The 16,793-nt window shown below is 50.2% G+C and overlaps 1 protein-coding gene across 16 annotated transcripts in view; it reads right to left on the bottom strand.

Moving 5' to 3' along the window:
* Positions 1-1,227: 1,227 nt before the first annotated feature.
* Positions 1,228-16,793, bottom strand: part of RGS6 (regulator of G protein signaling 6) — a 606,431-nt gene continuing 590,865 nt past the window's right edge. For 13 of the 16 annotated variants that reach the window (XM_045060157.1, XM_019833233.2, XM_045060161.1 and 10 more), the window contains one exon: positions 13,664-14,602. In XM_045060157.1, the coding sequence (XP_044916092.1) occupies positions 14,436-14,602 (167 nt within the window). In that variant the 3' untranslated portion in view covers positions 13,664-14,435. Of the gene's footprint in view, positions 1,964-13,663; positions 14,603-16,793 lie in introns of those variants that run through there. The other 3 variants (XM_045060166.1, XM_045060165.1, XM_045060163.1) reach the window with 2 other exon arrangements.

Raw genomic sequence — 16,793 nt, 5'->3', positions numbered from 1 at the left:
GCTGAGGGCAATCTGGATGAGTCTGGAGGCAGGCATGCCCATCTCTCACTGGCCCTCTTCAGGCCACTGACTGAGGAGCTCTGCCCAGGAGCCCTTCTCCATCTGAAGGTAGGTCAGCTGGTAGTCTGCCCCTCCTCAGCCTCAGTGGCCCCATCTGTGGACCTCCAGATCACCTCTCCATATTCCCCTAGGATAAGGACTCTGGTCCCCACCTCCTATGCTCTGCCTCTGTTCTGTCTTCCGCTGTCATCCCAAGTGGCCTCAACATCCACTGGAATGACCCCTTACCTCCTCCGCTTTGACCTGCCTGCTCCTGGGCAGCTCTACTACCCCGATGGCCAGACCCCAAATCCTCCCCCTCTGAAATAAGAAACGTGAAACGCCCTTTTGAACACCTCTTGTCTTTCCCCCTCCCTCACTGCCTTCGCTCTCAGGAAGCCCTCTCCTAGCCAGCCAGCTCTGTTCTCGTGCCCCTTTGGACTCGGTCTCCTGGCCCCATGGCATTCCTTCATCCTGACTTGAGTCCCCTGAAACATCTTTCACTCATCTCTCCCTGTCCAACCCCCACACTCACTGAGTCACCACGGGGCTTCCTCTTCTCCCATGGCATCTCGTGAGTCTGTCCCCTCTCTCCACCTTCCCTGCAGGCCCTACCCTGGTTTGAGCCCATCATGACTTCTCTCTTTGGTCTGTAGCTCTGACCTCTCTTCTTCTCTCACCCTCACTCCTAGCCTCCACCCTCTTCATGTTCCACTCACGGGGTTCACTCACTGCGCCCTAAATAGGCCAGGAACTTTTCATGCCTCTCTTCCTCTCTCCTTCCCATGTAGAATTAGTTTCCCTTTGCCACATGCGTTTTACGTGTACCTGTGCCCCTCTTGCCCTGGGTCCCAGTTGGTTGGTTACACACGTCTGCATCTTCTACTAGAAGGTGTGGTCTCTGAGGACAAGGGCCACTTTTACTGAACTGTCTAAGCTCAGCAGGCAGCACAACACCTGTCACGTGGCCAATTTTAATAAATACTTCTAGACTTAAATTTCCCACGCTAGGCCTTCCGTTAGAACTGCCCACTGGGTCATTTGTCAGGTCAGCTAGCAAATCCTGCCTCATTCCCATCTATTCCTGCCTTCTGCCAGTTCCTTCTTCCTCTGTGGGGTCAGCTGCCGGGTGGTCTTTGCTATTCTGCCATAGCATGAGGCTACACCGTGGAGGGGTGGGAGGGGTGGGACGGGCGGCAGGGACTGGGGAATAGCACAGAACACTGTGTGAGTGAACTGGCATAAGTTCTGTGGGCTTGCCAGCCGGCACCATGTGGGAGAGCCAAAGGGAAAGTTGGTTTTCTCCAGCCCAAAGCTCAGACTCCTGAGTGCAGTCACGAGTCTTAGCGCTAAAGGCTTAGGAGTGAGAAGTGTCAAGGTCACCTCTGCTTCATGCCTGACCAGGAAGGGGCCTTGTGTGTGTGTGTGTGTGTGTGTGTGTGTATTGCCAGCTACTGGGTGTGTCCAGGGAGTTCATAACATGCCTCCCCAGCAGAGCTAGAGGAAGAGCCACTGATCCAATTTGTAATTTGTCATTTGGTTTGATCCCAACGTTTTCCCTTTATTCCTGACTTGATAGATTCATCTGCAGGCTCAGTGGGTTCACGTTGGCAAAGTCTTGCACTCACGCATTTGATACTCAATAGATTGGCTCCCAGTCATGTGCGCGTGCATGTGTACACGGAGCATCCTTAACCCCTAAGTGAGGGACCTTTTTTCCAGAAGGGGAACCCAGGATTGGTCGCTTTGTGAGGGTGACAAGCAGAGAACCAGTGCAGGGGGTTGGAATTGATTTAAAAAATTCTGGGTGTAGACAGACTGCAACGAACAGGACTTTACCCTCCGTCTTTGGTTGGAGAAGTGGATAGGAGTTATATGTCTTTTCTGAACTTCAATCAAACCCTCTTCCCATACAGTTCTCAGCCTGAAAGAAAACATAGGAAGCATCTAGTTCAGTGGATCACATCTGACTGTGTATTAGAGTTGCCTAAGATTACATTTGCCCCCGTTTTATCAAGATGTAATTAACCTATCACATTGTATTTGTTTACGGTATACAACATAATGATTTGATGGATGTATTTATTGTGAAATGATCACCATTTTAGTTACTGTCTTAGCAACTTTCAAATAGACCGTACAGGATCGTTAACTTCATGCTGTGCGTTAGATCCCCAGAATTTACTTTTCCTATAACTGGAAGTTTGTACCTTTTGCCCATCTTTATCCATTTCTCCCATATCCCACCCCTGCTTCTGGCAACCACCAACCTGTTCTCAGTTTCTGTGAGTTTGGCTTTTTTTAGATTCCATATATAAGTGAGATCATACAGTATTTGTCCTTTCTGTCTATTTTGTCTTCAACATCCATTCATGTTGTCTCAAATGGGAGTATTTAAAAAAATTTTTTTAAATGTTTATTTACTTTTGACAGAATGCGAGTGAGTTAGGGGCAGAGAGAGAGGGAGACACAGATCCGAAGCAGGATCCAGGCTCCGAGCTGTCAGCACAGAGCCCGACGCGGGGCTCGAACCCGCAAGCCGTGAGATCATGACCTGAGCTGTAGTCGGACGCTCAACCAACTGAGCCACCCAGGCGCCCTTTTTTTTCTCTTTTACAGCTGAATAATATTTTACATGTACTTTCTTTTCTTTCTTCTTTTTTTTTAAATCAGAAAAGACAGTTTATTTCGCACTGGTGCTAGCCCAGCAGAGTCACCTCCAAAAGCTGAGCCTATATGTATTTTCTTTATTGTGTTATTATTATGATTTATTATACATGTTTTCTTTCTTTTCACATTTTCTTTATCCGTTCATCTGTTAACGAACATGTAGGTTGTTTCCATGTCTTAGCTATTGTTAATGCTGCAATGAACATGAAGGTGCAAATATCTCTTCAAGACAATGATTTTGTTTCCTTTGGATCTATATGCCCTGAAGTGGAGTTCCTGGATCATGTAGGAGTTCTATTTTCCATTTTTTAAAAATCTTCTTTTAAGTTTATTTTGAGGGAGGGAGAGAGATCAAGGGCGCACACGAGTGGGGGAGGGCAGAGAGAGGTGGAGAAAGAGAGAATACCAAGCAGGCTCCCTGCAGTCAGCACAGAGCCCAACGGGGGGCTCAGGCTTACAACTCAAAAGATCATGATCTGAGCTGAAATCAAGAGTTGGACCCTTAACTGGCTGAGCCACCCAGATGCCTCTCTCTTTTCAACTTTTTAAGATACACCAGTACTGTTTTCCAAAGTGGCTGCACCAGTTTGCTTTCCCACCAACAGTGCACGAGGGTTCCCTTTTTCCACATCTTCACCAACATTTGTTATGTTTTATCTTCTGGATGTTAGCCATTCTGACAGGAGTCAGCTGATATCTCAGGGTGGTTCTGATCTGCATTTCCCTGATTAGTGATGTGGAACCCCTCTTCACGTACTTGTTGGCCATTTGTACATCTTCTTTGAAAAAAAAAATGTCTGTTCAGTTGCTCTGTCCATTTTTTAATTGGATTGTTTGGTTTTTGTGTTGTTGTTATTGAGTTGTAGGAGTTCTTTATATATTTTGGATACTAACCTCTTCTCAGATTTGTGATTTGCGACTATCTTCTCCCATTCCGAAGGTTATCTTTTTCATTTTGTTGATGGTTTCCTCTGCTGTGCAGATAGGATTACTTACTAAAAATGGAGATCCCTGCATAGTCCTTCTCAAACCTTCTGATTTGGAACCTGTGGAGGTGAGGCTTGGCATTCTTTTTTTTTAACATTTGCCCCAGATGGCCTGGGCTACCATGAGCTGCCTAAGGCCACACAGCTAATGGCGGCAGCTCCAGAACTAGAACCCCAGTCTTCTGACTCCATCCGGGGCATTTCTCTTACAGCTTGAATGTCCCTAGGGCTTAAAGCTTTGGGAAACAAGGCTCACATTGGATGCAGGAGAGTGTGTTGAGTGGCTCTCTTATCCAGCAGACCACTAATCCACATAATTTAATTAGTTCCTTACAAGGTGGGGCTCGAGGACTTGAATTCCCAGAGCAGGCAGAGACAGTTGAAACAGACCACTTGCTCTGGGATGACCTGGCACCTGCTGACCCTGTCTTTGCCACTAGATAGGATTTCAAAGTTCTCTGTGTCTACCTCCGCCCACACTCTCTGGGGACCAGCTCTTCTCTTGGTGACTTAGAAAAACAGGCTTGGATTTCCCTCTGGCCGATAGTGATCTCACCTCCCTCTCTTCTTCCCTTCCTCCTTCCTTTCCTCTTCCTCTTTGTCCTTCTTCTTCCCTCCCTCCTCTCCCCCTCCCCGCTCTCCGTTATTAGAATACGATTCACATACCATACAACTCACTCATTTAAAGCATACAAGTCAATGGTTTTTAGTATATTCGTAGAGTAGTGCAACATCACACCCCTGAAAGAAATTCCATCACATTCCACTCTAAGCAATGGCTTTTCTGCCCCCTCTTCTGCCCCACTTTACCTAGCCCCAAGCAATCACTAATCCACTTCCTGTGTCTATAGATTGGCCTTTTCTGGACATTGCAAATAAATGGAATCATACAATATATGGTCCTTTGTGACTAGCTTCTTTCACTTAGTGTGTTTTCGAGGCCCATCTGTGTTGTACCATGTATCAGTATTTCATTCCTCTTCATGGCCATTCCATTGTATGGATATATCATATTTTGCTTATGCATTTATCAATTGACAGACATCTGGATTATTTCCCTTTTTGGTTATTGTGAATAATGCCATAAATATTAGTGTCCAAATTTTTGTATGGTCATATGTTTTCATTTTTTTCTGGGTGTATACCTAGGAGGGGGATTGCAGGGTCACATGGCAATTCTATGTTTAACCTTTTGAAGAAACGCCAAACTGTTTCCCAAAGTGGCTGCACCATTTTACATCCCCATCAGCAGTGTATGAGAGCTCTAATTTACCCACATCCTCATGAACACTTATTATCTGTCTCTTTGTGGATAGCCTACCTCGTGGGTGTGAGGTGGTATCTCATTATGTTTTTGACTTGCATTTCCCTGATGGCTAATGATGTTGAGTATCTTTTCACGTGCCTGCTGACCATTTTTTTCTTTGAAGAAATGTCTATACAAATCCTTTGCCCATCTTTTAATTGTGTTGTCTTTTTATTATTGAGTTTTAAGAGATATATAATGTAGATATAAGTACCTGTCAGTTGCATAATTCTCAAATATTTTCTCCCAGTCTAGGGATTATTTTTCTCACTTTCTTAATGGTATTCTTTGAAGCACAGAAGTATTTATTTATTTATTTATTAAATGTTTATTATTTTCAAAGAGAGAGATAAAGTGAGCAGGGGAGGGGCAGAGAGAGATACACACAGAATCCGAAACAGGCTTCAGACTCTGAGGTGTCAGCACAGAACCCGACGTGGGGCTCAAACTCATGAACTGTGAGATCACGACCTGAGCTGAAGTCAGATGCTTAACCAAGTCAGCCAGGCGCCCCTGAAGCACAGAAGTTTTTAATTTTGATGAAGTCAAATTTACCTAGTTGTTTTTGTTGGTATTTTTGGTGTTATGTATAAGAAACTATTGCCTAATCCAAGGTCATGAAAAATTATCTCTATATTTTCTTCTAAGAATTTTATAGTATTAGTACCTTTTATCCATTTCGAATTAATTTTTGTATGGTGTGAGGTAGGGTCCAACTTCATTTTTTCAACTTTATTTAGTTGTTCCAGCACCATTTGTTGGAAAGACGATTCTTTTCCCCACTGAGTTCTTTTGGCACTCTTGTTAAAAATAAATTGACCATAAATGTATGGATTTACTTTTAGACTCTTAATTCCATTCCATTGACCTATATGTCTATCCTTACACCGGTACCACACTGCTTTGATTACCGTAGCTTTATAGTAAGTTTTAAAAGTGGGTCCATCCACTTTCTATGTCTACCTTCCAGCACACACAGTAAAGGCTAGGATGTGGCCTGAGTGCAAGGGCTGAGTAGAGGGGTTGAGGGCATGTAAGGAGAGGTAGGTCTGTGGGACTCAGAGGCCTAGTCTTTTAACCCTTGTCCTGCCATAGCCCTGTGTAACCTTATGTGAGTTACTTATATTTCCGTATGTTACTTCCCTGTGTCCTATTCTGTAGTATGAAGATTCTGGGCTAGTTGATTGTTAAATGAATTTTTAATTCTAATAGTCTGGAGGCATGGGAGACTCAGTTTCTATAGGCAAATTCTATCACGGGACCCCCTGACTTTATGGCAAAGCATTTGTCAGTCTTTCACTCACTTGGAACTTAGGTATGAGACAGGAAATATACAAGATGATTCTGGATTATCGTGTCATATTGGCCTGCATTTCATGGCTGCACCATTCTACCCATTCCACCCTACCCTGGATCTCCATGTCCGTGGGGTCTGGTCCAGCTTCCAGGTAGCTTTTATCACTTCATTATTCTGTGTTAATCTCTTTGGGAAAGGACTGGGAAAGGCCCAGAGTCATTGGGAGTGGTCTACACAGCACTACTTGCTAACTGAATAAAGATTCAGTCTGATATGCACGATTGCTTCCCTTTGCTTGCAAGTCAGTAGTTTCTGGTAGATGAATAATCATGCATTTTCTTCAGTGTACGGGCTGTCATCACGTATTTTCTCAAACAGCAGCTCATGGATTTTGGAGGCTTAAAAAAATGACTTCTTATTGAAGAAGCTGTGGCCAATGAGCCTGTGGGGCAGGTGGTAGTGGGGACCTGAATTCCGGGCCCTGCTCCTGTGTCTCCTCTCCGTCTCCCCACTCTGGGCCTGTTTCCTTTTTAAAAAAAATTTTTTTTTACATTTATTTATTTTTGAGGGACCGAGAGAGATAGAGCACAAGGTGGGGAGAGGCAGAGAGAGAGAGAGAGAGGGAGGCACAGAATCCAAAGTAGGCTCCAGGCTCTGAGCTGTCAGCACAGAGCCCGACGTGGGGCTTGAACCCAGGAACCCTGAGATCATGACCTGAGCCGAAGTCGGACGCCCAACTGACTGAGCCACCCAGGCGCTCGGCCTGTTTCTTTATGTTTAAAAACAAAACACGGGGGAATGTTCTACTGATATATGCAACGATGTGTGTTGTGCTAAGTGAGAGAAGCTAGATCCAAAAGGCCACACACTGTATAATTTCCATTATGTGGCTCTCTGAAAAAGGCGACGAAAACAGATCAATAGTGGCCAGGAGCAAGTGGGTGGGGAGAACGGATCAACAATAAAGAGCCACAAGGGCACTTTTGGGGGTGAATTACTCTCTATCTTGATTTTTGGTGGTGGTGACATCACTGTGTAAGTTGCTCAAAATGGAAAACACTGTATCTAAAAGAGTGAATTTTATTGCATGTAAAATTATACTTCAACAAACACAAAAATGTGAAATACACTCACACACTAGTTAGCACACGTGTGCACGTGCGCACACACACACACACACACAGACTCATGCTCACATTCACTATTTAACTAGAAAATCTCCAAGATCCCTGCAAGTGCCAGGATTCACTGGTTCTCCCCTGGGGGGACAGTCGCGGGCAGGGCGACAGGAGGAGATACCCAGGGCCTCATCTCATTTTGAAACTTCCCTTCCCTGATTCTTCCTACCCTTCCCCAACTCAGAATAATCTTTCTGTGATGTAGTGTGCAAAGGAGGAAAAACAGGCTTCATTCGTGTGGGTCGCCATTTTGGGAACAAGGCCGCTCCCTCCACAGCCATGCGTGTGTCCGTGTGCCCGCTGAACCTCCTCGGAAGACAGGCCTTGCCCACAGCCGCTCATCCCAGCTCTGCCGTCTGAATCGTTGGCCTGGAATGGACTATTTCTGAATGAGAGCCCAGAATCCAAATCCCAGTGAAACAGCCACAGAGGCCTGTGAGAAGAATGGGAATCTAGATAGAGAACATGGAACCCTACTTCCGTTTTCCAGCCAGCGTCTGAAGGAGCAGCCCTCTAGCCTTCTGCTCTGCAATTTACTAAGGCCTAACACAAGACTGTTGAGACCATCCAGGCGACACAGAGTCAGGGAACCAGGCCCTCGCTGGGAAGAAGACAGCAAGGGGCTTGACACAGGCAGAGGCTGCTACCTGTACCCCCAGAGAAACCGCAGCCAGCCTCCCTGCTGGCAGGAAGAGCCAACGCTCAGGGGCCAGGCCACTGCGAAAGCTGCCGGGTGGGGATCTACAAAGGCCCTCCACCTTCGCCGCCTCCCAGGGCCGAGACCAGCCCCATTTCATGAGCACTTACTATGTGCCAGGCAGAGGCCAAGCCCTCTGTATTCATTCACAACAACTGTAAGATTTTAAAATTCTAATCTTTGTTTTACAAACAAGGAAACTAAGTGAAGAGGTGGGACTCAGCCTGTGCAATCAGGGGCCGTTTCTTTCTTTTGTCTGCTGCTGAGATAGGCTAGACCTAGCTAGGCTAGCTCCAAGGCTCCGAGGGGCCTGAGCCCGTGCTTTAAGGCAGCAAAAGCAAACAGAGAGTGCTGTTCTAGATGGAGCTCATGTTGAGCCCCCTCCCCCCCCCCCTCCCGAGCCCATTTAGAACAAGCCAGACCCAGGGCACCTGGATGGCTCAGTCAGTTAAGCATCCAGCTTCGATTCAGGTCATGATCTCACAGCTCATGTGTTTGAGCCCTGCGTCGGGCTCTGTGTTGACAGCTCAGAGCCTGAAGCCTGTTTCGGATTCTGTGTCTCTTTCTCTCTGCCCCTCCCCTGCTTGCACTCTGTCTCTGTCTCTGTCTCTCTCTCAAAATAAATAAACATTAAGAAGAAGAACAAGCCCGACCCTGTAGCTTCTCCATGGCCAGGGAGTCCTTCCCCCCGGTATACACAGTCAGGGACAGATCCTGTGATCCCACTGTGCGTGCCGAAGGGCTGGGTATAGGGAAGGGGCCCAGCTGCGTGCACTGGAGGGTCCGGCTGCGTGCACTGGAGGTCCCAGGAACGGAAGCCAGGAGTTCATGTGGGCACTTCTTTTTTTTTTTTTTTTTAATGTTTATTTTTGAGAGAGACAGAGACAGAATGCGAGTGGGTTGGGACAGAGAGAGAGGGAGGCACAGAATCCGAAGCAGGCTCCAGGCTCCGAGCTGCCAGCACAGAGCCCGACGCGGGGCTCGAACTCACGAGCTGCGAGATCATGACCTGAGCTGAAGTCGGACGCTCAACTGACTGAGCCACCCAGGCGCCCCTCATGTGGGCACTTCTGCTCAGGAAGGCAGATGGAGGGAAAGCGTGCCACCAGTGCTCTGTGGCCAGTAGGGGGCATGCCCCTCAGAGGGCCTCCTGCTTGTTTGTCCAAGCCACAGAGCCTGGAGGCTGCCACATCCCAGAAAAGGTCCTAAGACATGCATTGGAAGCTGGGACTAGTGAGCAATTGGAAGCTGGCACCAAGGAAGGGGTAGCCTCATGCCCTTTGTGCCAGAAGTCCCTGGGGAAGATTCCCAGGTGGGCACAGCTCTTAGTGTTATAAATGGCAGCCCCAATCCCCACCTGTCCCCTGGACCTGAGCACATCTCTGCTCCTGGTGGTCAGCAGGATACACGGGCAGTGACAGCTTGTTAGAGGACGATTCTGGAAATAAGCCAGGTGGCTCTGCTGGGTAGGAGAAGTTCCGGGTTCCCTCGAGGCGGTGGCCTTGATCAAGGAGGACAGAGAAGGAAGGCTCTTCTGTGGCGGCCGAGACCCGACAGCAGGGTACGCCACAGACTTGACAATTCAGGCACCGTGACAGGTGTGGACTTGGTCTTGACCGTGTGGGGCAGGAAGTCCTGCTCTGGGAGGTGGGCCCGGGGTTGGGAGACAAACTGGTTCCCATGCAGGTGTGACTAAAGGCACAATCCTCTAAGATCATTGCTCCTTCCGGGAGCAAAGGTTCTGCCACTGAAGGGAGCTTCGAGCACCACGGCTCCTTTTTACCTTGTTCTTGCCTTCCTCTTGTCAACCTGACTTCCGGGCTCTCAGAGCCCCACTGCTTCGGCATTAGTGGGAGATGCGATTGTCTGTCGCTCAGGAAACCAAGGTTCTCTATGAGGAGCACCATCTGTATGCAGCAGACTTCAACCTTGGGACTTTACTTAAGGGCATCATAGCGGCGTCTGGCCACTGCTGACGTTTTTTCAGGCCACTGGGTTTTGTGGCTGAGCACAAACAAGGGGGCACAGAGGCCATGCAGCCAAGAAGAACTTGGCAGGGTCGGGGCTCTAGCCTTCCAGTGACACCATTGTCCCAACCTACCAGGATGAGTCCCACACCCCAGAGATCTGGCTTTCCCGAGCTTTTCTGCTTGGCAGTGAGGGGGAACCAGACCATGTGTGTGTGTGTGTGTGTGTGTGTGTGTGTGATATTAATGGGGCTGGGTGTGGGTGGGGAAAGAGGTGAGGTGGTACCTTTTTTTATTTCTAGCAGTAAAGCCTGCCCAATAACCCCCCAGACCAAGGAGCCACACAGAATTAGCTGGATTATAGTGGGTTCAAGTCATTTATTTTTAGACTGTACCAGCATGTTTGGGTCTGGGGTCCAATCCCCAAATTCCAGAAAAATAAACTAATGAGAACCACATGCACTATGAGAAGGCCATTCCGACGTGTCTGTGATCATGCTGTGATTGGGCATAGAATATAGACCAGGAGTCCTCCCTGAACAGCTGACGGTAGCTGGCTCTGAGCCCTCCTTGGGACTGGGGAGAGGGCCAAGACCGGATCATTTGGACCCTGTCCCTTTAAGGCCCTGAGCCCCTTATTGCTACATTTGCTACGTTGCTACTTGATGGCCTCCGGGCCTTGCCCAGGGGAGGCCTTATCACTGGGTGGTACTAATGAGTAGGCTGCTGGCATTTGCCCTTCCCATTGTTACAACAGCACAGAACTCTTTTCAGAGGGTCCCAGGGTGAGTTATCAGGGATTCAGCTGACCACTATTCAACTACGCCGCACACGGTCCTTGCTCCATTCTCAGCTCGGCCAGCCCTGTTGGAGGCTGGTGGCCCATTATGTTCCCTCAACCCCAGGGCTTTCTAGCTCCTGAACCTTGTTGGAACACCCCCCCCCCCCAACACACTCTGCAAGGTCCAAAGACCAACAGCCCGCTAACCTTTCCAGCACAGGGGCAAGGCTTCTTAGTGGTGGCTTTTGAAGCCCATGCATTTGGAGCACAATGGGAGGGGCACATTTTAGGAGAAACATCAACTTCCACAAACAGCAAAAAGGCCTGATGGTGGCAGGCTCCTGGTTCAATGTCCTGTTGGTGAGGTAGTTTAAACACACCAGCAATCCTGCCAGGAAGACCCCCTCCACCCCCGCCACCGGAGCATGTCCCCACACTGGTCTACGCAACAACTCAGAGTTGTGAGAGGGGCCTCTGGGGTGCTAGCCTGTACCTGACCTCTAGGCCTTGGTGGGCCTGGAGCCCCGCTCAGCTGATGGCACCGTTGGGCTGGGCCCCACCGTGTTCCTGGGGTACAGCGGCACCGGACAGAACAGGACATCACTTTCTGCAAGGGGAGGAGCCCTCTCCCCACCGCTGCTTGGGCCGGGCCCTCTGGGTGCTGCTGGGCATTTACATGCGCCAACCTCCAAGTTTTCTTCTTCCCTTGAGGCAAAGGTGATCTCAGTCAGATGTCCAGTGCCTGGTACCTGTGCGTCTGACGCTGCTGGGTGGGTGGTCACTTCTGTGGCTGCCCTGAAGCTTTGACTATGGGGCTGCCAACAGGATATTGGTCCAGTGAGCCCTCAATAAGAAGAGTCTCTGGTCCAGAGACTCTGCCCAGCAGGAGAGCTAAGGAAGCTTCTGGAAGCAGGGAGACCTGTTTTGCTACAAAACTGCCTTCAGAAGTCTAATCTGGTTTGAAGTTTTGGTTGTGTAGACCAGGCCAATGGGGAACCCGCCAAGACCGTATTTTCGAAGTGTGCTTGCATTCGAAGGTCTGCACAGTAGATGACCTTGGACTGGCCAGCTGGGTGGAGCCACCCCATCCTCCCACCCCCGTTGCTTGGTTTGATCTACTGGGGAGCACGCGATGGTCACGGGACCGAGTATGCCTGGTTGGGAGGTGGGGTGAGGGGACTTATTGCTCTGGGTTTGAACGTACCTCTATTGAATCTGCTGGCTGCCCCCAGAACGGGTCCCCAGAAGTGTTTGGAAACCTTCAGCCTGCACCATCTCGGGGGTGCAGTCCATCTGGCTCCGGGTGGGACCTCCAGGGTTGGCCAAGTCTCAGCCAGCATCGCTCAGGAGCAGTGGCCAGGGGGACTGGGGAAGCCAAACTTGCTCTGTCCACAGCCCATGGGGAAGGGCAGGGGGCAGTCAGGCCTTTGCCCTGGGTAACTGAGGGCACAGAGGTGCTGCTGTTCTGGAACTTCCTTTGTCCACATACCCTGTGCCTTGATGTCAACACAGCTTGGGGACCCCTGACAGGGAGGAGCTTCTTTGGGGCAATACTGGGTGCAGAAAAACTTGAACTGCATTTTGGTTCTGAAAAAGGAGTCCTGTGTGAAAAGCAAGGAGATTTAAAAAAAAAAAAAAAGGCAGAACAAGAACAAGGAGAGGAGTCAAAAAACCCCGTAACATGGGATGGGGCTTCATTTCGTTCGTGTACTCATCACATAGTTTCTGAGTATCTTCCTAGGGCCACAGTCTGTGCTGAGGTTGTGTGATATCAGGGTGTGGGAGTGCCTGACAAGAGTCCGGGTCTATCCACCGCTGGAGACAACCTGAGGACCCAACACATGTCCCCTCCCTAATATCTACTCTACCTGGAAGAGAGAGCAACTACCGCCAGTGGGGGAAACTGAGGCATAGTGGTCACAAACCCGCAAGGGTACAGCCATAGCCAAGTTTCCTAATGCCCACAGTGGCCCTGCTGTGGGGGATGGAAGGCTGGTGCCGTGGGGACAGGGCCCTGTGGAGTCAGACACATGACCGCACTGATGTGGGGTGGCAAAGATGGTCATGGGAGCACCCAGGAGGCGGGGTCTGCAAACAAGCTTGAGACTTTGGTCACCAGCTGGTGAATTTGCCTACGTAAGTAAAGAAACACCAGTGATCGCTTTTTGTTTGTTTGTTTGTTTTGCTTCTGTGTTTGCTGCTTATACACTCCCCAGGGAAAAATTTCACCTATGGCCAAAAATAGATCGAAGGATAGTTCTAGCAGGTGGAGTGAGTGTCTGAATTCAAAAACATGTTGCTCAATACCGCTGTCGGAGGGCTCACGGGAGTCACAAGGATGACAACAATAATCGCGAGAGTAATAGCTACCGTTTGCTAAGCACCTACTACGCGTCAGGCACCTGACTCGGCGATGTACATGTATTACGTCACAGCCAACTGGCAGATAGTCGTTTTGACATACACACGAAGGGAGTGCAAGTGGGCTTTTTTTTGCAGGTTTTTGCAGGTTTTTCTTTGTGTCTGCTTTCCCCCTTGACGGTCCACTTCGTTTAGGGCCCACTTTGCTGGGCTGGCAGAGAACCATTTGGTCCTGGCCTAGGCCCTCTGGAGCCAACTCAGCCCCAACTTCAGACACAAGTGAGACCTGGCCCTCCCTGCAGGGGCTCGGCCATGCCTATGCCCCAGCCACCTCCCCCCACCCCGGGGGAAGGGGGCTGCCGGAGGGGAGGATCCCAGTGCCCCCGAGTTCACGGCCATGTTTATTTTGAGTAAAACACGAGGGAACAAACCAAGGAGAAGGGGCGAAACCAGAATAAATTCGGAAATAATAAATGTTTCCAAAGATGGTCAGAACCTCCACGGCTGTTAAACCACGAGCTCTTTCCCGGACACCGGTGCTTCCTGTGGTGTCGGACCCTGGAGGCACTTGACGGGACCAGGGGGCAGCCCCACGCCCCGTGGGGACCCCCCCCCCCGGAAAGTCGGCCTGCAGGGGGCTGAAAGAACCTGGAGGTGGAGCAGTCGGCGGGGTTGCTCAGCGGTGTGGCCTCCACCTGGCCGGTTGCACGAGGGTCCTTGCACAGATGGGGGCCGGGGCGGGGCCAGAAAGGGGGCCGTCGGGACGCAGCGGCTGTCGCTCTAGGGGGCGCTGTGGGCACACTGGCCGCTGTGCGGAGGTGGGGGGTGGGGGGGTAATACTGGGGGTGCTCGGGGCCTGCCGGTGGCTCTTGCATCTGCCGGAAGGCGTGGTCCCCCAGACAGAAGGAAGAGTGGCGATAATAAGGATATGACCTCAAGTGAGAGTCACGACAGGAGCCCCGCCACGAGTTGTGCCCCGAACGAGTTAGGGCCAAGGGCCTCCTCGAGAATGGGGTGTCGGCGCACAACTGTACAAGGAAGAGAGGGTTGTAAACAGGGGCCTCTGCAGGGCCGACCCCGGGCTCTGTGGACTTTTTCTGCATGGTGTCCCCGGGCACCCACCGAGTCTCCCCTCTGCCGCCCGTCATCTCCCTCACTCCTTCTCTTTCACAGTGACCAGATCTCCCCGTAGGGAAACTCTGTCCGCGGATGTGGAGCGCCGCCGCCTGCCCGTGGGGTCGTCGGGCCCGGGCCCTGCGGCGGGGACCGTCAGGAGGACTGCATCAGGCCGGTGAGGCGCTTGCCCGCCAGCGACTTTCCCTGCAGAGACAGGCGACAGAGTTGGCACGCACAGGTGCACACACACACACACAAACACACACACACACACAGACAGGGACAGAGACAGAGAGCCAGACAGGTGAATTAATTGTTGCCAGAGCCATGGAGGCCGAATGACTTAGCTACGGGACCCTGTTGATCTCTGGGGTTGGGAGCCTTGACCCCAGCACTTGGAACAGGCAGGGCTCTGGGGCAGGTTGGGGGGCCAAGGTGTGTTGCTGGTCCTTTGGGGGGTGTGGGAATCCTACCCCAAACCAGGCATTTTAACTCTTAGGTAGAGTGTCTCTTAATGCTTATGGGCCCGTCCTGAACTTGATTTTATTCAAGTGAGGAAGGAAAAAGTAGACTGGAGAGTAGGAAGATGACGGAGGTGGGTTGACCTAAGTAGGTGATGGTTAAGGATCTGGGTGATTAGAAGCTAAGGAATGAACTAGTCTTAAGAAGGCAGAAGACTGGGGCGCCTGGGTGGCGCAGTCGGTTAAGCGTCCGACTTCAGCCAGGTCACGATCTCGCGGTCCATGAGTTCGAGCCCCGCGTCGGGCTCTGGGCTGATGGCTCGGAGCCGGGAGCCTGTTTCTGATTCTGCGTCTCCCTCTCTCTCTGCCCCTCTCCCATTCATGCTCTGTCTCTCTCTGTCCCAAAAAATAAATAAACGTTGAAAAAAAAAATTTAAAAAAAAAAAAAAAAAAAAAAAAAAAAAAAAAAAAAAAAAAAAAAAAAAAAAGAAGGCAGAAGACTTAGGATCCTTTCTGAAAGGCGGGAGTGAGCCCTCCTTGGGAGAGGCTCTGGGTTGTCTTGATGACCAGTTCTGGGACTGTGGAAGTGGAAGTACAGGGGCATTTGCCAAGGCTGGGAGCCAGGCCGGTGAGCTGAGGTTGCTGCAGGACCCAGGCCAGTGCACTCCTGTCGTGTCCTATGTTCCTGGCTCTCCGTCTGTGGTACCCAGGGGCTGAACTTGATGACCCCACATCAGGACGTCTACAAACCCTGCACTTGTAACCCACGTAGCAGTTCTCAAAAATGAAAAAATTGACCTGGCTGGTAAGGCCTGGTGCATGAGGCACAGAGATCCTGAGAGAGATCAATTCCTCTATTGCCCCTGGGGGGGTGGTGGCCGAGGAGCGTCCAGTGTGGGATTGGGCACCAAGAGGATGGATGAGGAGGAGGATGGGTAAGGCTCAGTCATTCTGCTTATTTTCCTTGACACACTCTGTGCCCATTCCCTGCTCACCCTAAGAAATCCATAGTGGGGCACCTGGGTGGTTCAGTTGGTTAAGCGTCCGACTTCGGCCCAGGTCATGATATCACGGTTCGTGAGTTCGAGTCCCGCATCCAGCTCTCTGCTGTCAGTACAGAGCCCGCTTCGGATCCTCTGTCTCCCGCCCCTTTTTCTCTATCCCTCCCACCCTCTCTCAACACTAAATAAACATTTAAAAATAAAAAAGAGAAATCCATAGCATCGGGAAGGGGTCTAGACGAGTGTGTGGCTGGACCCAAGCGGACTGATCACTGTGTCTGAGAAAATACTCAAACCCCATGCTGTCATTGACATCGGGTCAGCAACACCCTTGCCATCTGCAAAGGCGAGCACATGGTCCTCATCAGCATGGGCTGTGCTGTTTGGTAGTGAGAGACTGCAAGGGCCAGCAGTTCCTCATGTTCATTTCCAAGTGGGGTGTCAGGGCTCGTCTTGTTTACTGGGTTTGGCTGTGTGCAAGCTGGATGTAATTAAAAAAAATTGATCAGGTTTGTGAAGCCTGGTAGAGTACTCAATCAACTGGCTGATTGATGAATTGATGGATAATGGGTACATCTAGTAAATGAACAAGGGCTGTGAGTTTGCTGGATGCAAGACAATGGGTCATCTGGCTTAGCTCTCCATTGAGGGACCTGCCAGCTTGACTTTGAGAATTCTGATGGCAGGCATGGGAGCTTGTCCAGAAATGGAATCGCCCTCAGGAGCTATTGGAAAGCCTGTATCTACATCCCCTTTTCTTTCACTCCTCATGTTCACTAGTGAGATGGAACTTCATTTTTTCTCCCCTATTTTAAACACACACACACACACACACACACACACACGGGCACACACAAAATCTCCCCAACAGCAGCCTTATCTGGATCTTCAAATACACTAAACTTAGCCTGCAGCAGGATGCATTTATACCAG

The sequence above is a fragment of the Felis catus genome, chromosome B3, assembly GCF_018350175.1.
Source record: "Felis catus isolate Fca126 chromosome B3, F.catus_Fca126_mat1.0, whole genome shotgun sequence".
Taxonomy (NCBI): domain Eukaryota; kingdom Metazoa; phylum Chordata; class Mammalia; order Carnivora; family Felidae; genus Felis; species Felis catus.
This window is presented reverse-complemented; position numbering and strand designations above follow the sequence as displayed.